Below are 26,631 nucleotides of genomic sequence, written 5' to 3' on the forward strand. Positions count from 1 at the left end.
AATTGAAAAGAGTACAGTCGATGTTTCAGGCCAAAACCCTTCAGCAGACTGGAGATGAAAAACTGAGGAATAGATTTAATAGGTGGGGGGGGGAGGACAGAAAGAAACACAAGGTGATAGGTGAAACCTGAAGGGGGAGGATGAAGAAAAGAGTTGGGAAGTTGATTGGTGAAAGAGACAGAAGGCCATTGAAGAAAGAAAAGGGGGGAGGCAATGGGCAGACAAGGAGATAAAGTGAGAGAGGGAAAAGGGGATGGAAAATGGTGAAGGAGATGTGGGTGGGGGGCATTACTGGAAGTTTGAGAAATCATCGTTCACATCACTGCTCCCCCTTTATGATCTCTGCAGCCCACGTGCTCACCCAGTCCTGCTACCACAGCCACGTATTCTTTCTGGGAACATGTCTTCGCCACCAGCTTGTCATCAATCACCTTGTGTTTCTCTCTCCCCTCCCTCCACTTTTTGAATCTACTTCAGTTTTCTTTTTCCAGTCCTGCTGAAGGGTTTCGGCCTGAAATGTAGAATCTACTCTTTTCCACAGATTCTGCCTGGCCTGCTGAGTTCTTTCAGCATTTTGTATATGTTGCTTGGATTTCCAGCATCTGCAAATTTTCTCTTGTTTGTGGTTGAAATGTGTGCCTATTTGAATTACTGTCACCTTCCAGTCTGGCCAATCCTCTTTGACCTCTCTCAAAACAGAACTGCCACTCACTTGATGTTTTATGTCTTTTGCACCATTCTCTGTAAAGTCTAGGAACTGTTGTGCATGAAAATACCTGGAGACCTGCAGCTTCTGAGATACTCAAACCATCCCGTCTGGCACCAACAATCGTTCCACAGTCAAAGTCACTTAGATGACATTTCGTTCCCATTCTGATGTTTGGTCCAAACAACAACTGAACCTCTTGACCATGTCTGCATTCTTTTATGCATTCAGTTGCTGCCACATGATTGGCTGATTAAATTGACAAGCAGGTGTACATAATAAAGGCAACACGGGATGTAGATTGATGGTGTGAAGTTTGAGTTCAGATCTATGGGCAAAGGACCAGCTTTTCCTTTCTTGGCTGTTTCAACATTGTGATCCGTTTTCCCTGCTCCCCCAAGGTAATTACCTGTAGCTCAGTCTTCCTCTGCTGCATGGCATTGGAAGTAGCAGGAACCACAGACTCCTCTGCAAGACCGGATTCGATTCTCTTGATGGCATCATTCGCCTTTTTAATGTTGGTTTCCAACTCTAATTGTGATGATGCTCTGGTCAAGGTAAAGACAAACATTTCTCAGAGAAGTATAAACTTGATCTTGGGGAGTGACTACACTTTGGGACCCACATATTCATCCATTAACTTTAAGAATAACAAATAGCAATGAGAAGTTCAGCATGTCCCTGATACCTTTCACCAATTCAACACAGAAAGCATTCTGACTGGATGTATCACAGACTGGTATGGCAACTGCTGTGCCCAGGGTAGCAAGATATTGCAGAGAGTTGTGAATGCAGCCCAGTCCATAACATAAACCACCTTCCCCTCTATTAACTCCCTCTAAACATCACTATGCAAGCAGGCTTTTTCCACTGAGGTGGGGTGAGACTGGAACTGGAGGTCGTTGGCTAAGAATGAAAGGTGAAATATTTAAGGGGAACCTAAGGGGAAACTTCTTCACTCAGAGGAATGTGAGAGTGTAGAACAAGCCACCAGTGGAAATGGTGGACGTGGGTTTGATTGCAATGTTTAAGAGAAGTTTGGGTAAGTACATAAATAGGAAGGGTATGGAGGGCCATGGTCCATATGTGGGTCAATGGGCTTAGGCAGAACAACTGTTCAGTACAGACTATATTGCTCGAAGGGTTGTGCTGTACTGCTCTACGACTCTATGCCAATCCTATTTTACCCAGTGAACTGGTCATATTCTCCATGTCTCCTCCTCAAGCATATCCAATTCCATCCCATTTATATATACAATTCCATTTTGAAAGCTGCTTTTGGAGCTGTTTCCACTATCCTTCCAGATAGTAGAATGCACTCTGATTACAACATCTCTAGTCTAAAAATCATTTTCATTTCCACTTATTTCTTTTCACCTAAATTGGTGTCCTCTGTTCACCAAGCTTCCTGCAACTATGAATATATTTTCCCTTCTCTAATTCCATCAAAGCCATGGTGATTTGGAGCAGTTCTGAAGAACTTCTTAACCTACAGTAATGTGAGAACAAAAAGCCAGCTCCTCCAGGGTTGAATAAACAGCTGCCACTCAGTGCCCTGGTTCTGACTAGAGACAGGAATCAAAGAAGTTGGAAAAATCAAGGTGGGGGTGATGAAGGAGAGACTATAAAGGTGGGTGCTGTGAACTCACTTGTTCTGGTATTGGTTGGCCAGCGAGGTGACGTGTTTGTGCTTATTCATTACATCGTTGAGCTTTTTTGGAAGCTGCGATGCAGAGGGCCCTGTGGGTTTCTTCAGAAGGTGTGAATCGCACTCTTTCTTTACAGAATCTTTCTCTACTCCAATCTTCTGTAAGCGATTATTTATATCCTGCAAATAGAGTCAGATTGGTAAGTTGACCTACAGAATGTTATAGTAAATTTTCATGTGTAATCTACAAAAGGAATCAATCCCTTGTTTGCTATTTAGTACAAATATGCCTCCCTCAGGATAAACATTCTTTGCTAAGCTCTTCTGCTGATATATTCCTACACTACACTTACAAGACTAAGACTCTACAGAATACAGGGTAACTTTCAGTAATGTGAACCTTTATTTCCCATCGAATCCCATGTTATAAGTGAAGATATATCCTTATGGAAATTTTTCCTTACAATAGTAATGATCCAGCAGGTGTGTGTTCTATAGGCAAGTAAAGCTTGTTATATTGTCAGTAGAAGGGAATGGTTGTTGTTTTAATGAACAATATTTTACAATTTGATGAAGTATCATTGTACATGTATCAGTACTATAAGTGCCTTGTCAGTTTCCAAAACAAATCTCTTAAGTGATCCCCCACTGTGAACTAGCAGCCTATGATTGTTGACCTTGGTAAATTATTTCAGTTCTCTATATATATTGTGTGTTTATATTATTTTTCAAATAAATTGTGTAAAAGTGAATTTTTATTCCATTACTCAGATTTTTTTAGTAATGTGTGGATTCTGTAAGGCTGAATTTCCATTACCTGTGAGACGAGGATTCACTGTACATGTGGCTGAATGTTCCAGTTATAAAATAAATCCTTACAACAACCATACCATCTCTCCCCCCCCCAGGGAAGTACTATCCTTATAGATCAGACAGTCGTGCCCCAATGGTACAAAAGTACCGACACAAAATCACTGAAGCTGAAATTTTCCTCCACTCTACCCCAAGGACTTTTTTTTAACATTCAAGGTACATTTATTTTCAAAGTATTTATGCTGTATACAGTCCTGAGGTTCGTCTTCCCATAGACAGCTATGGAACAAAGAAACCCAAGGAAACCGTTCAAAGAAAAACATCAATTACCTCCCCATTGCAAAAAAAAAAAATTCTTACATTATTTTTACATCTCTACTTCTTCAGGATGTGTCTGCCTTCTACCTGATTCATTTCCTTCTACATACTCCTCCTTCAGGTACAGTATGTCAGGTGTATTTAACAAGTCTGCTCTCCCCTCTCTCTGCTGTCATCACCAGCATCATTCAGGCTCACTTGGTTTCTGCACTATCTCTGGCATTCACTTTGATCTCTCCACCCTTCCATTTGCAATTTCAGATGTGCCTGGTTTCCTAATGCTTTTCTTGCTCTGATGTAAAGCCATTGACCTGAAACATCAATCTACATCTGTCCCCACAGATGCTACCTGACCTGCTGAGTATTTCCAGTATTCTCTATTTAGTTTTTTTTATATTTCAGGATTGATTGGTTAGTCCTACCTGCTGGTCCTTGAGACGGTCAGCGATGTCCTGACTGGGAGCACTTCGGTTGATTGGCATATGAAGATGGGACATCACATCCTTCTCAGTATCTTCCAAGTGGTCATTGATCCTGTTGAGCCTGGACAGAAGATCTTTGCTCTGGGGATCATCCTTTCCTGAACCAAGGCAAACAGGCAAGTGACAGGTCATGTGATGTAGCAGAAGCAAATAGGGTTACCCTTTTACTCTAGGTCACAGATCTAGTATTAAGGGTGACCCAAAGATTCAACATAAGCACTACAGCCTTAGTCTATTGATTGGTGCTTGGAGATATTCCATTGAATAGAAAACAGCTAAAAAATAACATATGCTCCATTAACACCCTTCTCTCACCTGGTGCTGCAGCTTGGGTCAACAAGCTGGTCTCCTTGGTTGAGTAGTCCCGTTGTGTGGGTTTCATTTGTTTTAATTCATTGTAACGGTTTTTCAATTTATTCTCAGTGTCTGACCGTTTCTTCTTCAAATCATCCAGTTCCTTTGCCAGTCTAGAGGTAAACAGCAGACACTGACTGAGCAGAGACACAAGAGATTTTGTAGGTGCTAGAAGTTTGCAGCAACATACAAAGGAGCGGAGGAACTCAGTGGGTCAGGCAGCATCTATGCTGGAAAATGGACCGTTGACATTTGGGCCGAGGCCCTTCATCAGGATGGAACTATTGATTAGAAAGGAGGTAAAACTCTGTTCTGGGTTCATTCTGCACTTAGAACATGACATAGTAGAGGTTTATTTGGTATCTAATCAGGGTTGTACCTGCCATGGGTCAGTGCAAAGAGAGATTTATTGTGTAGACTTGCTCAGGTAGTGCTTGATCAAATGGTATGGAGAAAGCCTTACCTAATCCACATCTTACCTGTATGACTACGGTGAGGCAACATACAAGCAGCTATTTTAACACTGCTATTGAACTAAACGTTCCAATGCAAGGTTTCAACCTCAAACTTCACTGTTAAGGTGCTGTTGTATGCTTCCTTAACTATATTACCTCCTACCTTCAGGAATCTGTGAATGTACACCCAAGCTCCCACTCTTCCTCTACTCTCTTGACTGCACCGAACTGAATGGCTCTTGCCATTATTCTTCTCATCTGCATTGTTTATTGCTATTTGTGTCTAATCAATCCACATCCAAATCTTGTACCGTCTGCTGGCCTTCTTTTAATGACTCCTACATTTCAGTCTAAATGATTGTAGTACATAGAGGATTGAGCTGCGCAGAAATTAACAGCAAACAGCCCCCCAGTCACTAAATCATCCTTTCTTCCCACCTCAAACCAACTATTTTCCAACTCCCTTGGACCTTACATTATCAAGGACCTTGCCACTTTTCATGTAGTCTTCATCATATGTAAAATTATTAGCAACATTCCACTTTACTTCCTTAAAGTTAGTCAGAGATGTCCTTTCTTGTTCATGAAATAGTGGAAAATCCATCCACTTTGAATTTCCACATTCAAGTCTACCAGGTTGCTAATAGCTTGCAAATAATTGCCACTTGGGTTTGCGTTGAATAATAACCACTTGATTTTGAAAATAAAATCCATAGTTAAAATGGGGCTTACTTGTTTGCTTGACCAATGACCTCTGAGTCAGGGGGAGGGATGTTGAAGCAAGCCCCAGGGACACGCTGGGTCTGTTTAGCATTGTTCACCACCACCCAGTTCTCTAAATCATTGTTGTCTTGGAGCATTAGCTTCTCATCGCGAGTTACTTCATTCTGAAAAGGACAAAAAGGATTCTAATTAGGTCAGTCACCTGATAGCACAGAACAAGCAGACACTTTAGTTGGCACTGTTGGTCTTCTTCACTCTAAAAACCCTGCTGTGGTCATTTAGGACGTCAATAATTCACTGTGATTTTATAGTGGCACAGCAGATAAGTGCAGCTGCATCACAGTTCCCATCGACCCAGGTTTGGTCCTGACCTCCAGTGTTGGCTCTGTGGAGCTTGCACACTTGGCCAGTTACTGTTAGAGTTTCTCACTCTTCCTCCATTTTCATCCTAAACACATGCTGAATGGCTGTTTAATTAATTGCTGGCTTGTCTTCCTTTTTCCTCACCTCTCCATCATTCCAGTCACACAGTGCAGTCACTGGAAAAGGTTTGAAAACAGGAGTGCGTCGGGCTTTCAGTGGTGCGATCTGCTGGCTCCGTCGTTTCAGATCATTCAACTCTTTGTCCATTTGGATAATATTTTTCTCATCATCCTGAGAGAGAGGAAGAAGTGCGAGTTAGGATTGTGGAATCCAAAACTTTCCATCTCGCTTTTAACCACATTGCTAATTTTTGTACTGTCAACAAATCTCATCATCATGGCCACTCTATCTAGGTCTACATCACTAAAAACTTCAGAAAAAATCAAGAGATTAGTACTGGACGGTGTAGGAATAAGTAACATCATTCCTGTTACAAAACTACTTTACAATGATTACCCCTGCCTTCCAACTACAGATCCAATCAGCCACTCACCTTAGACCTCGTAAGGTTTTCTTTGACCGGCTTGCCCTGAAAGCTGTTAAAATTTAGACTACTTCAAGTGTACTGCCTCATTAACCCACATTGTTAAGCCATATTTTTAGGTTTTGTGGAATTTTCTTCCAGGTTGCATGCTTCATTAAAACACAAGTATAATGGTGGAAATCTGGCCACTCTAGACTCTAAAACTTTGTCTTCATATCACTTGTTCCATCAGGAATTTCAATGATATAGAATACTAAATCCAGTAATGTAGGATTGAAAGAAAGGTGGTTGATCGAATTAAGACTAAAAGCACTCACCTCAAACTGGTGGAGCAGGTCAGACACATAGCGGGGATTGTCATTGTATCTGGAGTACTTGTTGTCCAACTCTGCATTGTGCTTTTTGATTGACTGGCTGAGATTCTCGGCATCATACTGAAACTGGGGTAGCAGAGAAGATAAAAACAAGGTTGAAAGGGTGTGAAGCAGTGAAGGAAAAATATTTCACAAGTTGGCAGGTTTCTACAACAGAACAACTTGGGCTTAGACATATAACAGAGGAGCACCATCAAACACAATTTGACACTGAGGCCCTTGAGATGGTAAACAAAGCATCAGACAAGGAGTCCTAACAAAGGGTTTGGACCTGAAACATTGACTCAACATTTCCCTCAAGAGATGCTGCTTGATGCATTGAGTTCCTTGTGTGTTGCTCCAGATTCCCAGCATCTACAGTTTCTCTTGTGTCTCAGTGAAAGTGAAAGGTTCCAAGGAGGAAAATTAGGTGGAAAAGCATAGAGGTTAAGGAAGACATTCCCACACTTAGAGAAGTAAAAATATGGTCGACATTGGATACGCTGGAGAAGATCTGAGATTTTGATATAGGTAAAGTGAAGACGATGGACCTGGATAATGAGATATTTCAAAGTGGACTGGACCCAATCTAGCAGCCAATGTCAGGGTGAGCATATAGAATAGATAAACCCCTAAAGACTACAAGCTGGTGTGAGCTGGTACAATCTGAACAGAGATTCACATTAAGTAACAAACAACCTGCTGGAGGAACTCAGCATCTGTGAGGGGAGAGGAATTACTGACATTTCAAGAAAAATCCTGTATCAGGAAGTTACATGTTTCTCCAGATTCCAGCATCTGCAGTCTTGTGTGTTTCTGTTCACAATAAGGCATTGAGTTCTCCTCTCCTCCACTCTCCTCCCTGCCTCAGATAATTCAATGTTGGGTTACTTTCTGTTATGCATAAATCTTAATGGCTGAAATTTGTTAGTTATCTTAGCTGAAACCCTAACAGAGCGGTCATAAACAACAAACACGAGGAAATCTGCAGATGCTGGAAATTCAAACAACACACACAAAATGCTGGTGGAACACTGCAGACCAGGCAGCATCTAAGGTCATAAACAATGGTTAGAAATTAATGAAACCAGAGGAGTACATTAGCCAGGAGGAGTGTGATGCTTTACTCCCTGTAATGTATTCCAATATCTTATGGAAGGCTGAATGATTTTGCTCTTTTGAGTAAATTCTCACCACTTGGATGCACATTGTTAGAGATAGGATGGGGTGATGGGGATGGAAGAAAAGAGGAGGGGGAAACAGGTCTCCTCTTGAGTGATAGCAGACACTATACGGTTTAGCTGGTGCACCAAGTAATAGTGCTGTCACTCAACACACTGACCTTCGCAGGCTCCTGAAAGACTGTAGAGGGAGCTGTACAACACAATGGTCAGAATCCCACACTGATTGAATATGCTTCCCCAGGTCCCAGTGTCAGCTTGTTCTTGGTCTTTCAGGTACCAGGTTCAAAGAAAGCTTTTATCCATAATTGGATGCTCCCTTTGTAAAACAAAATGGACTCTTGCCTCGTTACGGCCTTGCAAGTTGTCTGCCTGCACTTTCTGTTACACTTACTCTCTACTCTGTTGTTGCTTTTCCCTCAGTGCACTGATGAGATGAAATCCATATGGATGGCATGCAAAACAAAGATCTTCACTGTAGCTTGGAACATGTGATATTAATAAACCAATTTACAATTGGTCAGATTTACATCCACAAAACCCATGAGAAATCAAAAAAACACAGGATAAGATGTTAATATCCTTGTACCAATGTTTGTGAGCTCCTGATCGAGACTGCCTTGATATTGGGAGTGGCACCACCCCAGAGTTGACATGCAGGGGTTTTCAAGTGGCCCCCTCCTTCCTTGAGGTTTTATCAATTAGCCCACTACATTTCCCAAGTCAACAACCCCCATTGTGTCCTCCAACTCTCTTGATGCTATCTTGGAGCACAGGAGAGGTCTTTTTGCTTGATTCAAAGCAATTAACTATTTCTTTCTGCCACCTCTGATGTGACTCTGATAGTTTGCCGCAGGGTCTGATCTCAGCAATGTGGATGTGGCTATAAATCTACCGGACAGACTTTGGTTTCCCAGAGCTGCTAGATCTACATAGTGTAGCCTCTTGTGTTCTTGTGCTTCAGCCACTGAATCCTCACATGGGGCTGTGAGTTCCACAATGTAGATGATCTGTAATGACTTGGACCAGAGAACCAAGTCTGGCCTAAGGTTGGTGGTAGCAATTTCTGGTGAAAAGGTGAGTTGTTTATTGACATCCACCAGCATTTTCCAGTTACAAGCCATGTTCATCTTGCCTGTTTCTGGCTAAGGAAGGAGATTAGTTGGTCTTTTCTCTCCCTCCTGGACAAATGCTGCTGGTGTCAGAGTGTTGGTCATCCTACGGGGTAAGGAGTCAACTGCTATCTTCTTGGTCTCGATTGCTGCTACCAGACTCTTTGAGACTTGGTTGTGACACCATGTGTATCTGCTTTGTGTGAGGCTGGTTTTGCAACTTACCAGGATATGCTTCGGGGTTTCCAGAATTGGGCACAGGGAACAAGTTGGGTCCTCACTGAACCACTGGTGAAGTTTTTTTGTGAGGGAAGCACATCACATGTGACTCTGATGAGTAAGTTAAGTCTGTTTGCTTCCATCTCCCATGAGCCATTCCAACTGATTTTACTCCACTCAATGCTTTCCCACTGTGGTGAACTACATATACCTGTCTGGACACGCCCCCCCCCCCCCCCCCGCTGACTGATCCTATGGCTCCTCCCACAGACCCCGGTATAAAGGCGATTGAGGCCTGAGCCCTGCCCTCAGTCTCCAGAATGTAGCATGGTGGTCAATTGCTGCTTGTTCTTTCTTCCAGTCAATAAAAGCCGATATCTCGCCTCACGTCTCAGAGTTATTGATGGTGCATCACCCACCGCACCCATTGCCTCTGAATGAGCATGTTTTTTTGTGCAATCTTTAAATGGGTTCCTCACATCGGAAATGTCACAGAAAAAAGTCAAAGTCTTCAACTGCAGCATTTATAGAATCGTACTATCAGTAACACCACACCAAAACTGACACTCAGCTGACTTGCTGGATATACACCATGTCTGCCCTTTGCAGCTAGTTGGGGCAAACTGCAATGCATGCAGAACTCCATCAGGCACACAGCAAAGTTACCAGGAAATAATAAATGTTGTTTTGGTAGCAGAGAGAGGGGCTGGAAGGTTTAACAGCCCACCCAGGGGGCAAAGGTAGCTGAAGTAAGATTAGTGTCCACAGGAGACACATTTATTTCCACTTCAGATCTGCAGAGTTCCTCAAGGGTGCAGCCAGGTGATCTGGCAGGAAATTGCTAGGGAGGCCTCAATAAGTACTCTTGTGCATCTCTCTCTGTGCCTGCAATTTGAGGAATTCACAATGCAGGAAAATTCCTGCATTGCCTGTTCCTGGGGGTTGAAAGAAAGCAGACAATGTCTCCTCTCCTTGAGGAGGATTCAGGTACACCTCCTAATGCAGCAGCAAGCAGCAAACCAAGCGATGTGCCAGAGTCACCCTGTGGGTAGGAATCTCAGGCAGTGCTCCAGCTCTGCCCAACAGCTCAAGAAATTGCAAGGAGTTGTGAACACAGCCCAAGCTATCACCAAAACAAGTCGTCTCTGCACTGACTCCATCTACACTTCCCATTGTCTCAAGAAAACAGCCAACAAAAGATTAAAGAACAAGCAACACCAGTCTCAAGGACAACTTCAATCCCACTTTAATGATAAATATGAACACTTGACCTCACAATTTACCTTGTCATGTTCCTTGCACCTTACTGTCTTTGCGCACTCCACTGGGGAGGTCAAGTCAGGCCACAGGGCCGGGAGAGTTGAGTCAAGAGAAGTGGGATTGTGTTCAGAAGAGCTGACCTGGGTGGAGACCATGCTGCTGTCTGCTGTTCAGAGGTGCCTGTGTTAGTGCGAAGGTGGCATGTAGTGAAACCATTTCTTTTGCAATGACAAGACCCTGTTGGATATTGATTGCTGCAGGCCTGCTTCCCTTGTTTGGTGGAGAGACAGGTGTCGCTTCGGTTGTAGTGAGGACAAGGTCTCATTGCTCAGGCTTGCATTGTAGTGTGGCTTCCGGGCATGGTTGGGGGTGCCCTCGCCCATCAGTGCTGCCCTCCAGTGTTGGATTGGTTGAATTGCAGTCTGGTCTGCCTGGAACCATCAATTTGTGGGGACTTGTCGATCAGGGTCTTGGACTAAAAATATGTTTTCTCACGTGACTTTTTTTTTCATTTTTTGTTATTTTGAATGTGTGTGTATGTTTTTGCACCTTGGCCCCAGAGGAACGCTGTCTCAATTGGCTGTGTCCAAGTATGGTTTGAATGACAATTAAACTTGATTTGATTTATTTTCTCTGAAAACGTAACACTATATCCTAGAAGTTATTATTTTGTTTTCCTTTTATACTATTTCGATATGCTTATGCATGAAATGATCAGTTGGGATAACATGCAAAACACTTCTCCACTGTATCTTGGTGCATATGCCAATAATAAGCTAATTACCATTTACCAGTGTGTGACTACATGCGAACTTTCAGTGAGATCAAAGTGCATTCTGATCAGCGCCTCTTTAAACAGCACACTTTCAGGGAAGCAGTTGCTATAATCTGAGTATCTGGTGGTTAAATAAGAGCTGTTGTTTTTCAAACTAGTGAGTGACAGCAGATGTACTTTATGTTTTACACTACTGATTGGCTGGGTAAAGAAGTGCTGGGTTAAACAAAATGTCTTGCTGAAGTGTTGAAGATAAAATTTCTCAAGGAGAGTTGAGCTCCGGGTTAGGACTCGATGGGCCAAATGGCCGCCTTCTGCTCCTTTATCTTATGGCTTTATGGATTAGGAATATTCAGCTCTGGGTTAGGAGTGTTCAGCTGCACAGTGCAGTGTCTTTGGATTTATGTAAACAAGCCTCAAAGCAGTCAGATCAGCCAGCTGGCAGCTAATCTAAATCTCACCAGTCTTGCCATAGCACCTCATCTTCAATACCACTTATTGATTCCACCTTGGATCACAGAAAATTCACTTCTCAGAAATAAGCCAATTGGCATTATGCTGTTGCTGGTAGAAAAGGGGCTCTTCCAGCCTCATCCCTCTTTCTAGCGTCTGTCCCTGCAGTTCACAATTCTTCAGTTGACATCCAATGCCTCTGCGTGAAAATACTTTGCCTCAGCCTCCTGCTAAGACTTCCACCAATCTACACCCTATCTTTGACCCCTTTCTGAGTCTTTCTGATTTTATATCTAAGACTCCCCATAGATTTAAACAGGTCATCTGTCTTCCTCAGTTTTCACTGTTTCAAAAAAAACATTCCCTCCCTACCCTTTCAAAGCACTTATTCCATGTAAGATGCATGATTAGAACGGTACTCATTTCCATAGATCTTCACATCTACAGTGCTTTTGGGGACAGAGACTTCTAATTTCTCTTTATGGGCAGAGGTACAGAAAAACGTAGCTCCTCAAATTCCTATTAAGCTTTTCCTCTATCTTCTTATTCTTCTTACTCTTTTCAGAAGATTGCTAATCTCTGTCACTATCCTCTCAAATCGCTTTTTAAATATCTTGAATTTCTATCTACTAAGCCTTGTCTATACAAGATGAGGCCATAACTTAATCACTTTAGCTCAAAATCAAAATTCCAGAGTGCCTAGGAGAGACGACATCAAAATGTAAGTAATCAAAAGGGACGGGATTAGGTGCTTTATTTCTGTATCACTGTTCAACAGCTGGTCTTTTACCTCAGCACCACATCCCTGCTCTAATCCCAATCATGGGCTCCCTTATCATTTGAAAAAGCTGTCTCCTTCTTCAACATCAGTGGCAGAATTCTTTACCATCTTAGATATTGCCCCACCAAAGATTCCACTCACTCTTGATGAAGACATGTTTCTGTCATATGGCTGACCTCTGAGTTTGAGACTGTGACCCCTAGATATCCCAGCCAAAGGAAATATCATCCCTTCACCCCCATTTCAACAGAGACAAGGATACTGGAGAATTGGAATCTAAAGCAAGAAAGAACCTGCTGGAAGGACTAAGTGAGCTGAGCAGCCTCTGGGGAAAAGGGAAATGCCAATGAATCGGGTTGAAACCCCATATTAAGATTCCTCTAATGCCAAATCCCCTAAGGATTTCTTACCCACCTCTTATTCTTCCAAACTTTAGGAAGTCTGGTTAACCTCACCTCAAACTCCGTTCCAGGAAATGATTTAATCCCTTTGCTACAGGTAAATGCTTTCTTAGGTACTGAGAATAGAACCGTACTAATGCTCCAGATGCAGCATAACTCGGATCCAAACACATGGAACAAATATATCTCTACTCTTCTACTCAAATCTTCTTGTAACGTACCATTTTACTTTCTAATTGTCTGAAGAGCATGCATGGTAACTTCAAGTGATGCTATTGCTCCTCTGAGCATCAGCACCTTTCAGTCTCTTACCATGTAACCCTCTCACCATAGGCTTGGAAGGAGTTAGCTATTATTGTGAGTACAGACTAACAGCAATGCATTTGGACTCTCAATGAAAGGGCCATTTCCAATAAATAAACAGGAATGATTCTTGCCTAGAGTGTGAGAGGTCCTAGGTTCAAATCCCAATTGCTAGATCTCTGGATACATTCTAAGGGCATAGCCTCAGGATAGAGGGGCACCCTTTCAAAACAGAGGTGTAAAATTTCTTTAGCCAAACGGGGTGAATTTATGGAATTTGTGGCCACATGCAGCTGTGGAGGCCAGGTCATTGGGTGTATTTAAGGCAGAGATTGATGGGTTCTTGATTGGACATGGCATCAAAGGTTACAGGGAGAAAGCCAAGAACTGGGGTTGGGGAGGAGATAGAAAAAAAGAATCAGTCATGATTGAATGGCTGAATAGACTCGATGGACCAGATGGCCTAATTCTGGTCCTATGTCTTATTGGTTGTCTGGTGTTGTTCAATCCTGAGATTGGCCTTTAGCCATGCCAGATTCTGATCTCAATTTTTGTTCATCAACTTGGTTTCTCTCTTCAGAGTTGTGTTGCCTAGAATATATCATTCCTCTGAAAGGTTAACTCCTTCACAGGGAGCCCAAGGCATCTACACTGCCCATCAGTACCTTTCTGTAATCCTCCACGTTCTTCAGGTGTGCCTCCTGGCAAATGCAGAGATTCAGAAACTGTTGCCATTCATTCTTCACAGCGTCCCTGTGAGCCTGCAAGAGAGGATCTACATATGTAAGGATTTCCATCTAATGCACATAGGACAGGACTCTTCATCCCAAGTCAAAAAACAAAGATCCAGATATAAAGATGACACGTATTCATTCATATATTTCTATGGTTGCTTGTCAATAAGGTGTCCAAATGCAATGGGACAACTTTACAGATGAACTTCCCCAAAACAAATGCATTTTCTGGAAGCAGCCAGGTTAGTGTGACAAACTGCTCAGGAACATTCTACCTTACTAAAAAAATCAGAACTGGGTCTGATCAGTCATCACACAACGTGCTGACTAACTACATTCCTTGGGTAAAACCACACACAGGAGGTGGGAAACAGGATTTAGAACATGTTGGACTTTGTTAATGCCAACATCACCCACTTCTCTCACTATCTGAAATATATCTGATCAGCCATGATCTCAGAATAGCGGTGCAGACTCGAGGGGCCGAATGGTCTACTTCTGCACCTATTGTCTATATGATACTTTCACTAAGTATACTTAGTTGCTTAGAACTTGCTTGGTTATTTTGCAAGGCGGGATTGAATTGTCTTCAATCTTTCTGATTGTTTGGAACTGTAGTCTATGTTTGATAAGTTTTAGTTTGATTTACTTTGGAGTTGGATGGTTGGATTGGAATGGTTCAGTTTTTTTTGGTTGGGAATCTATCCACAGGGTGTCAGTTCAAATTAATTGATTGAGTAAAGTTAGTTTCATTGATTTGGACTGAGTCTATTTTTTTTTAGTTTAGGATGTTTCAATATCATTGATTTGATCGAAGAAACATGAGAATATAAGAAACTAAGAATGGGGGAGGCCACTCAGTTCCTTGAGCCTGCCTGTCAATCAATATGATCATGGCTGACCTATCTATGGCTTTAATTCATCCTCTGCCCCGATGCCCTTAATTCTGCCATTTTTCAAACATTTACCTAGTTCCTTTTTCAATGCCCCTAGTGATCAGAGTCCACAATTCATTGTGATAGATATTTCTAGCAATTCACCATCCTCTAAATGACAATTCTATGTACCTTACTTTAAAATGACCCGCCTTTAAACTTCTGTGCCCCCTCTTTCGTTATTCTCTCACTAGTGGAAACATCTCAACATGACCTGCTCCCTCAGTATCTTATGTTTAACCCCTTATTCTTTTAAGCTCCAAAGAACACAAATCTAAGGTGATTAGCCACTTATGATAGGTGACTTCGGAATAGAAACACTTGATTTGATATTGTTCACTCTGCTTACTTAATGGTTATTGCATTTGATTAGTGATGCTCATTTGACTTTGGTCTGGTTTGATATGTTCTTCCCATATAGCATCATAATTGATCTTCTAATCCCCAGTGTATGCTCTGTCAAGCAGGAAGATTGGACAATGTGATAAATGAAGTGGAAAGACTAAAGATTAACATGGTGGGAGTTAGTGAAGTTCATTGGACAGGTGCTGGAACATGTCAGAATGGAAATAAAACACTAATTTATTCTTGTGGAACATCCCATACTAATGGAGTAGGAATTCTTATGGATGAAAACATGACAAGAAATGTTTTAGGACTGTGCTGTCTTTACGACAGTTATTTAGTTTATAATATTTTCGCTTAGTAATTCATTCAATAGTATTTTCTAGTTAGAATTAGAAGTGTTTAAAGTATATTCATTGCATGTAAAATATATCGGCATGCGATGACGTCACATCCGGTTTCGCCGCGTCTTGTGGGAAAACACCGGTTTGAAATTAGCGCGAGGGTGGGGGCTTTCCACGAGGCTCACCTGAGCAGAAGTAGTTTTGCAGGCATGAGAAATCACAGTGAGAGCAACGCTGTAAGTTAATAGATAATCGATATATTGAACTAAGATGTTAATGCTGATCCTGTTAGAGGTAACGACGGTAGATAATGTTTATGCTTTCGTTAGTTAAAGAGTCGCGGATAGTTTGCATGGAAGTGTATTTAAAGTAGTCAATGGAGCAGGTAAACTCTCCCTGTATACTGCACCTTAGTGTAATGTAGTTATAGTCACCTTTGCAAGTATTTACACTTGAAATGTGATATTAAGGAAGGAACAAATACTGTATCAATCTTGTATTGTTTTATCAACAGTTTTCACCATATGTTAATGTGAAGAGTGAACAGTAAATGGTTAATCTTACTGCGATCTGGTTTGCATTAACTGTGGTTTATCCGGACGTTAAATTCGGCGTTTCGTTACACCCGAAGGAGAACGTTACAAGGACATTGAGCAATATCAGAAAGAGCGTTCCTTGTTAGATTCAGAGGACAACCATTTGATTTAGGTATATTTGATACAGGTATATGCACCAATAACAGATGGAACAAATGAGGATATAGATAAATTCTATGAAGACCTTGAACAAACAAAGAATGGATGCAAATCTCAAGATCTTGTTATTGTCATGGGAGATCAAAATGCTAGGACAAGTGCTGATGGAAATACCATAGGAAAATTTGGACTAGGGGAAAGAAATGAAAGAGGCGAGAAATGGGTAGAATGGTGCAAGATGAATAATCAAGTCATTATGAATACCTCTAAAAACCATCCAAGATGCTTGTGGACCTGGAAGAGTCCAGGTGATAACACCAGAAATCAAACTGACTTTATTAATATAAACCATAGATATAGGAACTCAGTGACATAAGCAGGTCTTTATGAATTAGTAATAGAACAAATTATCGCCCTTGAAGATTATGGAATTGAAAAACACTCATATAATCAATGACATTTATGAGACTGGAATAATACCAGAAGAGATTTTAAAAAATCAGTATTTATCACTCTTCCTAAGGAACCTGGAGCAATAGAATGTGAATTATATAGGACCATAAGTTTGATAAGTCATATCACCATGATACTTCTAAGAATCTTGATGACAAGAGCTAAAAGTAAGATACAATCTGAAATAGGTAAAGAACAATGTGGTTTTGTGAAAGACAAAGGTACAAGAAACGCGATATTGATGTTAAGGATACTATCAGAATGAGCTATTCAAGTGCCAAAAGATTTGTATGTTTGTTTTATTGACTACACAAAAGCATTTGATAAAGTGAAGCACAATAAGTTATTTGAAATATTACAGGAAACTCTAGATCTAGATTCAAAAGACCTCTGCCTAATCAGAAATCTGTACTGGGAACAAACTGTCGCTGTAAGAATAGATGGAGAAGTGATTCAGTTTACAAAAATCAAGAGAGGCATTAGATAAGGTTGTGTTTTCTCCCCTGATTTGTTTAACGTGTACAGTGAAACAATATTACAAAAAAAAAAGAGACATCTTGGGAATCAAAGTTGGCGGTGAAAACATCAATAATTTCAGATATGCGGATGACACTGGTAATTGCAAGTACAGAGGAAGAACTACAAATCTTAATTGATATAGTTGTTGAAGAAAGAGCAAAAATGGGTCTATCTATCAATTGCAAAAGACAGATTGTATGGTGATATCCAAAAAGAAGAATTCTACCAGCAGGCTGAAAATAAATGGGGAAGATATGAAACAAGTACAGAACTTTTGCTACTTAGGAAGCTGGGTGACATCGATCACAGGTGTGACATGGACATCAAAAGAAGAATAGGGACGGCAAAAGGCACCATTACGAGAATGAAAAGTATACCTTCCAGTACTAAACTAGGCATGACTACCCACCTCAGAGTACTGAAATGTTACATTTATTCAGTTATGTTATATGGCTCAGAATGTTGGACAATATCTAGTAACACGAGGAAACAAATTGAAGCAGCAGAGATGTGATTTTAGAGGAGGATGTGAAGAATATCATGGATGAAACGAATATCTAATGAGTATGTCATGAACAGAGCAAGCACAAAAAGAGAAATAATGTATGAGATCATGAAAAGGCAACGTAACTTCATTGGACATGTGATTAGGAAAGAGGAGTTAGAATACACAGTAATTATGGGGAAGAAAGCAAGAGGAAAGCACAGACAAATGACAATGGAGACAGCAGCCAGAGAACTGGAAATGAATACCAATGAATTGATCCACTTGACCCGAAACAGGAGTGTGTGGGCCATGGCAGTCAAAGCTCAAACTGGGCATGGCACCTGATGATGATGCTGATGTATGCTCTGTCAGTGATAGACACAGAAGGTGGAGAACAGGTGGCACGTACCTCAACTGCAGGGCTGCCTGGGTGCTTGAGCTTCATCAGACGCTCTCCATTGTCCTGTATTCTATTGACCGCTTCTTCCTCTGCCAACAGCCCATTTTCTTTGAAACTCTGGAGGAAAATAAAGATCAGTGAATTACATTTCCTTGTGAATCTTGTCTAGAACATTGAGGATGAGGCAGTGCCTGGGGCATGATCTAGATAGGAATGACGGAAAAAATTAAGAGGCTTTCAGGACCTAAGCATCACAGACAAGACCAACATTAATGTCCCCTTCATAATTGTCCCTTGAAAATGTGCTGACAACTGGTGGCTTTCTGGATCATTGTTAAGGGTCAACCACATTGGAATCCCACATATGACAGATCAGGTAAGGATGAAAGATCTCTTTCTCTCTTTCCTTGGATGGCATGAATGAGTTTGATGGGGTTTGTTTGCCGCAATCTGATAGTTTTTGCAGTGAACAATGCTAAGAATAATTGTTTTAAATTCTGGTGTATTAACTGAATTTGAGTTTTTCAGCTGCTGTGGTGGGGTTTGAACTTGGGTCTCTGATCTGCTAATACAATAGATTACTAATTGTGTTAGTTAATCACTGCACCATCAGCATACCCTTCACCTCAAATTGCTTTTAGATGATTCATCTCATGCCATCCTCCCTAAATAACAGGGCTAGAGTCTCCCTCATAGCAGTTTGCTTCCAGTTTACAGTTTCTGATGTTTACAGTTTACAGATCCTGTTTACAGTTGCTGTTCTAGAGATTTGCTAAGTATGCCCACAGAAAAAGAATCTCAGAGTTGTATGTGGGGACATGTAAGTGCTCTGATAATAATTTTTACTTTGAACTTTTTTTGATCAACCAAAATTGTTTTTGTCTGGTGATAAATATTGAGTTCCACACCAGGGAAAAGTCATGGGTTCTTCTTTAAGGCATTAATTTGGTGAGCAGATATATAAAAATCTAACTAGTACCTCCTGTTCCATCAGAAGAAATATTTGTGTTTGTTTCTGGGATAGAATCTGAACTCTCAGTCTTGTGCAGCTGGTGTGGACAGAGGGAGAGATGGAGGACCAGCCAAGGGAAGGAATTTCAGAACTTTGAGCCTAAGCAGCTAGAATCATGGACAACAATGAAATGACGAGCAATACCACCAATGAGCAGGGTGCCAGAATGGGAGGAGTGTGGATGTCTCAGGGGTGTAAATTTGAAAGAGCTTAAAGATTTGTAAGGGGACTGAAAATGATAGTGAGGATGTAAATTGAGACATAATCGCAGTGAAGGAAAGGGAAAATAATTAAATAAAATAACTAATTGGTCAAAAGGTAGAGTAGACAGTAAACGATATTAGTTTAGAAACACTTATCATATAACACCTTGTTTATCGTCAAATGTCATTTAAAACATTTTGTTGAAGTCAACACATGATGTATGTTAATATTGTCAATGATGATGCCAAGTTTACAGGAAGACCAAGCACCTCATACTGCTTGCGCACTTCCTCGGGCTCCAACATCCGGTCACTCCAGTCCTGCCTCTGGATCTTGTCCTGTTGCTCATTCATGAACACCAGCTGCTTGGTGCAGTCCTGCATGTAGTTGTAGAGCTCATCCAGCTGGTGGCCACGCTGCTTGGAGGAGTCCTGAGTGAAAATAAAAGCAAGGTTTCTAGACATTGCTTCCATCAGGCAGGAGGTACAGGTGCCTGAAGTCCCACACAACTAGATTCAAGAACAGCAACTTTCCTGCAACCAACTTACATAATGTTAATCCCACTTCAGGATTAGACCACATCAGTACACACCTCGCACTACCATGGGCTTGCTATCAAGTAAGTCCTGGTTTTTATTTGCACCAACGACTTTTCTTTTGCACAGTCATTTCTATTCTATCACTATAAATTTTATATAAAATTTACATTTAATTTATATTCTGTGTATTGCCTGTACCTTTGTGCCTCTGATGCTCTGCTAGCAAGCTTTTCATTGGACCTGTACCTCACTGTGCTGTGCAGATGACATTACATTTGACTTTTTTTTTGTAATTTTTTTATTGAAGTTCATCAAACAAACATTTCCATAAGATGTATTTCAGACATTGTACATATATATCATATAATCATATACATCACAAATCTCCACAAAGTAATTATCTGAGGTATATGCTTATAGAAAAGAGTGGAAAGAAAAAACAAGCAAAAGGAAAGAACTATGTACAAGTAGGGAGTGATTTTTTTTTACAACAGATTCATTGATTTGTGAGAATAAAATCAGGCCTATGAGGCATTATGTAGTTAAACTATTTTTCCCAGTATGAATCAAATTGTTCCAGTTTATGATTAACAGATGCTGTTATCTTCTCCATTTTGTAAATGTCCATTGTAATTTCCATCCATGTATTTAAAGTTGGGCTCTCCTGTGATAACCATTTCCTAGTAAGAGTCTTTTTACCAGCCACCAACAGTATATTCATTAAATATTTATCTCTTTTCAACCATTCTTGAGGTATATATCCAAAATATATGGTCTTACTCTCCAAGGGTATTTCACATTTAAAGATGTCTTGTAGGGCATTGTGTATCCCCCTCCAATAGTTTTTGATAACAGGGCAGTCCCAAAAAATATGATAATGATTTGCATTTTGATTTCTACAATTTCTCCAGCAAACAGGGAGGTTACTATCCTAATGGGATTTCTGAGAGTGTGTAATAAAATATCTCATCAGGTTTTTCCATCCAAACTCCCTCCATTTCTGTGAATTGGTACACTTCCATTGATATCTCCATATTGTTGTCCATTCTTCCTCAGATATAATTATCCCTCCTTCCTTCTCCCATTTTGTTTTAATGTATGAAGTCGAATGTGTTTTAAGATTTGACAACCCCTTATACATGCTTGAAATGATTCTACTACCATTATCTGAATTATATGCTTTTCTAAAGAGCTCTATCAAGCATGTATTTGCCTTGGTTACATTTTTAAGCGTTACATTTGACTTTTCAATGCCATCAAGGCAACCATGACATATGCTTTCTTCACCACAGTCAAGGACTCTAACACCTCTCTGTTCAACAACTGAACAATCGTCAATGAACAATGGATTAATTTGATTCCAAACTGTGGCAGGTGCTCACTGACAATTCTGCACCTGTAAGAAACAGTGACTCACCACCAGATTTTTGTATTGCTTCTGAATTCTCTTGAGTTCATCCTGTAAGAAAAGAAAAATGATAATCAATTCCTCTCACTTTTGTCTTTTAGAAGGTTTATCAACACCTGTTGTTTGTAGATTCTTGAAATAGTTGGGTCTTTTCTCTGGCAGCTGTGACTGTGGCAGAAGCCATCGTGTTCCTCTACAGAAACACAAAAGATTCTGCAGATTAGAGATCATTTGCAGATGCTGGAAATCCGAGCAACACACATAAAATGCTGGAGGAACTCAGCAGGCCAGGCAGCATCTAGAAAAAGAGTACAGTTGATGCTTCGTTAGGACTGGAGAGAAAAAAGATGAGTAGATTTAAAAGGTGAGGGGAAGGGAGAGAGAAAAACACAAGGTGTTAGGTGAAACTGGGAGGGGGAGGAATGAAGTAAAGAGCTGGGAAGTTGATTAATGAAAGAGATACAGGCCTGGAGAAGGGCAAGACTGATAGGAGCAGAGTGAGGGCCATGGAAGAATAAAAAGGGGAAAAGGAACCCTAGATGAAGGTGATGGACAGGCAAGGAGAAAAGGTGAGAGAGGGAAAAGGAGATCGGAACTGGTGAAGGAGAGGGTGGGGGTGGGGTGGAGCAGCCATTACAGGAAGGTTGAGAAATTGATGTTCATGCTATCAGGTTGGAGTCTACTCAGACAGAATATAAGGTGCTGTTCCTCCCACCTGAGTGTGGCTTCATCACGACAGCAGAGGAGGCCATGGATGGACATATCAGGACGGAATTTAAATGGGTGGCCACTGGGAGATCCCTCTTGTTCTAGTAGATGGAGCGTAGATGCTCGGTGAAGCAGTCTCCAAATCTACGTCGGATCTCAATGATATAAAGAGGCCACACTGGAAGCACCAGACCCCAACAGACTCACAGGTGAACTGTTGCCTCACCTGGAAGGACTGTTTGGGGCCTTGAATGGTAGTGAGGGAGGAGGTGTAGGGGCAGGTGTAGTGCTTGTTCTGTTTGCAAGGATAAGTGCTAGGAGGGAGATCAGTGGGGAGGGACAAACGGACAAGGGAGTCTGTTGGATGTGGGGGTAGAAGAGTGAGTTGGCAAGTTTGCAGACGACACAAAGGTTGGTGGTGTTGTAGATAGTGTAGAGGATTGTCGAAGATTGCAGAGAGACATTGATAGGATGCAGAAATGGGCTGAGAAGTGGCAGATGGAGTTCAACCCAGAGAAGTGTGAGGTGGTATACTTTGGAAGGACAAACTCCAAGGCAGAGTACAAAGTAAATGGCAGGATACTTGGGAGTGTGGAGGAGCAGAGGGATCTGGGGGTACATGACCACAGATCCCTGGAAGTTCCCTCACAAGTAGATAGGATAGTTAAGAAAGCTTATGAGGTGTTAGCTTTCATAAGTCAAGGGATAGAGTTTAAGAGTCGCGGGGTAATGACGCAGCTCTATAAAACTCTAGTTCAGCCACACTTGGAGTACTGTGTCCAGTTCTGGTTGCCTCAGTATAGGAAGGATGTGGAAGCATTGGAAAGGTGTACAGAGGAGATTTACCAGGATGCTGCCTGGTTTAGAGAGTATGGATTACGGTCAGAGATTAAGGGAGCTAGGGCTTTACTCTCTGGAGAGGAGGATGAGAGGAGACATGATAGAGGTATACAAGATATTAAAAGGAATAGACAGAGTGGACATCCAGTGCCTCTTCCCCAGGGCACTACTGCTCAACACAAGAGGATATGGCTTTAAGGTAAGGGGAGGGAAGTTCAAGGGGGATATTGGAGGAAGGTTTTTTACTCAGAGAGTGGTTGGTGCGTGGAATACACTGTCTGAGTCAGTGGTGGAGGCAGATACACTAGTGAAATTTAAGAGACTACTAGACTGGAATGTGGAGGAATTTAAGGGGGGGGGGTTATGTGGGAGGCAGGGTTTGAGGGTTGGCACAACATTGTGGGCTGAAGGGCCTGTAATGTGCTGTACTATTCTATGTTCTATATTCTATGTCATGTAAGGAGCTGCAGATATTTGAAATCCAGAGCAACACATGCAAAATGCAAGAGGAACTCAGCAGGTCACACTGTTGCAGGGTCACAGCCCGAAACCTTGACTGTTTATTTCCTTCTATAAATGCTGCCTAAACTAGTGATTTCCTCCAGAATTTTGTATGTGGTCTGACCTTTTTCTGCTTTTCTCTAGCTGCAGTGTGTCTGTAACAGCGGCCTAACTGTTATGCACTGAAAGCACATAATCTATCCAGAATATTCATGAATTCAACAAAATAATGACCACTGGACCATTGTTAAACCTTAGCAATTTCGTCAGATGTCCAGATTTTTACCCGTGTGTGGACATTGGTGAGAAATTTTGGCTTTCACTTAAGGCAGCACAGTTGTACATGGGGCAGAGGCCCGACTCTGGTGCTGTGTGTGTAAGGTTTGCATTTTTCCCCTGTGACTCCATGGGTTCCTTTTGGGTGCTCCAGTTCCCTCCTACATCCAAAGACATGTGGATGAGTAGGTTAGTTGGCCGCTGTAAATTGCCCCTACTATGGTAGTAATTAGTAGAATCTTGGGGAGAGTTGGTGTCAACGTGGGGCAAATAAAAAGTAGAATTGAAATAAATGGGTGGTTAATATTTGGTATAGACTAAGTGGGCCAAAGGGCCTGTCTTTATGTCGTGTCTCTCTATGAGGGAAAATGGCACTGGCCATCTATTCCATCAAAGCCTCCTCATAATCTTACAGTACATGCACCTCTCAATTCACCTCTCTTCCCCATGATTAGGCCAGGATTAACTCAGGGGATTGCTGGACAGCATGACTCAAAGGGCCAGAAGGTTAAATTCTGTGCAATATCTGAATAAATAAAACCCCAGAGGCTGACAGTTTCCAAATAAATGCTGGAACAGAAGAATGTTGGCAGCATCTGTAACTCAGCCATCACGGCTATTCTGCCTTACCGGATCGGAGATGGACTGTCTGTTGATCTGCGACCCATAAGCCTCGATTTCCTTACTCAGGATGTGATGGGAGGCAACCTGCCGTTCAAGTTCTGGCAGTTGTGATCCATAGCCACCCTTATTGATCTCTGCCTGTGAATAGGGAAAGAAAGCACATCAAAATGAAGTGTATGGTAGATGCAGCATGAGGAACGTAAAACAATTCAGAACAGGAACAAGCCTTCCAACCCATGATACCTACTCCTAATCATCAAGGAGGTGGGAATTGGGTATCAGAGTACAACACAGAGACCAAAGGCAGTGAGAATCAGCGTACACCATAGAGACCAAAGCCAATAGCAGTGTACAACACAGAGACCAAAGGCAATGGGAATTAATTTATAACACAAAAGCAATGGGAATCAGTGTACTACAAGCAATGGGAATCAGTGTAACACCAAGTTAAAACATAGAACATAGAAAACCTACACCACAATATAAGCCCTTCGGCCCACAAACCTGTGCTGAACATGTCCTTACCTTAGAAATTACCTGAGGTTACCCATATCCCTCTATTTTTCTAAGCTCCATGTAGCTATCCAGGAGTCTCTTGAAAAACCCAATTGTATCCGCCTCTACCACCGTCGCTGGAAGCCCATTCCACGCACTCACCACTCTCTGCGGAAAAAAACTTATCCCAGACATCTCCTCTGTACCTACTTCCAAGCACCTTAAAACTGTGCTTTCTTGTGTTAGCCATTTCAGCCCTGGGAAAAAGCCTCTGACTATCCACACGATCAATGCCTCTCATCATCTTATACACCTCTATCAGGTCATCTCTCATCCTCCATGAGAGATCTAAGGAGAAAAGACCAAATTCACTCAACCTATTCTCATAAGGCATGGTCCCCAATCCAGGCAACATCCTTGTAAATCTCCTCTGCACACTTTCTATGGCTTCCACATCCTTCCTGTAGTGAGGCAACCAGAAATGAGCACAGTACTCCAAGTGGGGTCTGACCAGGGTCCTATATAGCTACAACATTACCTCTCGGCTCCTAAACTCAGTCCCAGGATTGATGAAGGCCAATGCACCGTATGTTTTCTTAACCACAGAGTCAACCTGCACAGCAGCTTTGAGTGTCCTATGGGACGTGGATATGGACCCCAAAATCCCTCTGATCCTCCACACTGCCATGAGTCCTACCATTAATACTATATTCTGCCATCATCTTTGACCTACCAAAATGAACCACCTCGTACTTATCTGGGTTGAACTCCATCTGCCACTTCTCAGCCCAGTTTTGCATTCTAACAATGTCCCACTGTAACCTCTGACTATCCTCGACACTATCCACAACACCCTCAACTTTTGAGTCATCAGCAAACTTACTAACCCATCCCTCAACTTCCTCATACAGGTCATTTATAAAAATCACAAAGAGTAGGGGTCCCAGAACAGATCCCTGAGGCATGCCACTGGTGACCGACCTCCATGCAGAATATGACCCTATCTTTGCTTTCTGTGGGCAAGTCCGTTCTGGATCGATCCACAAAGTAATGTCCCCTTGGATCTCATGCCTCCTTACCTTCTCAATAAGCTTTTCATGGGGGTACCTTGTCAAATGCCTTGCTGAAATCTGTATATACTAAATCTACTGCTCCTCCTCCATCAATGTGTTTAGTCACATCCTCAAAAAATTCAATCGGGCTTGTAAGGCACAACCTGCCTTTGACAAAGCCAAGATGACTTTTCCTAATCATATTATGCCTCTCCAAATAGAGTGGACAGCCAGCACCTATATCCTCAACTAATACTAGAGACCATTAGTTTAAGACGAGCCCTGGATGTCAAAGGTGTGAACGATGTAATTCACACAGAGAATGACAAGTCCCTGGAAGGCACTGCGGGGTCTGGTGGTACAGACTGATACGATAGGGACAGTGAGGTAGGCACATAGAGGGTTATGGGCTGTGTAGGAGGGAACGGTTAGATTGATCATAGAACAGGTTTATGTAGGTCAGCACAACATTGTGGGCTGAAGGGCCCAACTATACTGTTTAATGTTTGATGTTCTATGAATAAGGAACATTTTTAAATCTCTTTCAGATTCTTGGACCAAATTTTTAATTGACTTTTTTCTACATCTTCTGATCATTCTTCTATTTTCCCATGAAGCTATTTCACTCAACTTCATCTCCAAAGACTGTATGAAAGAATACCTGCTGGAGTTTATCTAATGTTAGTGACGGTGATCAGTATTGTTTCACAAATGTCCCTTAAGAAAGGAAATTGTCCATATCTATCTAACCTGGCTTGTAAGTGACTACAGACCAACAATCATGTAGGTAACTTAATTGCCTGCTAAAATAATCCT

General features: G+C 41.6%; 1 protein-coding gene across 1 annotated transcript in view; it reads right to left on the reverse strand.

Moving 5' to 3' along the window:
- The window catches only part of evpla (envoplakin a), a 76,545-nt gene that overhangs the window by 22,530 nt on the left and 27,384 nt on the right, over positions 1–26,631 (reverse strand). The window contains exons 5-16 of the mRNA XM_059948917.1: positions 24,275–24,406; positions 21,329–21,370; positions 19,642–19,803; positions 18,166–18,273; positions 13,910–14,005; positions 6,724–6,846; positions 6,007–6,153; positions 5,509–5,663; positions 4,283–4,434; positions 3,908–4,065; positions 2,356–2,534; positions 1,116–1,254 (exon numbers count right to left, since the gene is read on the reverse strand). Of these exons, the coding sequence (XP_059804900.1) occupies positions 1,116–1,254; positions 2,356–2,534; positions 3,908–4,065; positions 4,283–4,434; positions 5,509–5,663; positions 6,007–6,153; positions 6,724–6,846; positions 13,910–14,005; positions 18,166–18,273; positions 19,642–19,803; positions 21,329–21,370; positions 24,275–24,406 (1,593 nt within the window). The remainder of the gene's footprint in view (positions 1–1,115; positions 1,255–2,355; positions 2,535–3,907; positions 4,066–4,282; positions 4,435–5,508; positions 5,664–6,006; positions 6,154–6,723; positions 6,847–13,909; positions 14,006–18,165; positions 18,274–19,641; positions 19,804–21,328; positions 21,371–24,274; positions 24,407–26,631) is intronic.

This window comes from Hypanus sabinus, chromosome 23, assembly GCF_030144855.1.
Source record: "Hypanus sabinus isolate sHypSab1 chromosome 23, sHypSab1.hap1, whole genome shotgun sequence".
In the NCBI taxonomy this organism is placed as follows: Eukaryota; Metazoa; Chordata; class Chondrichthyes; order Myliobatiformes; family Dasyatidae; genus Hypanus; species Hypanus sabinus.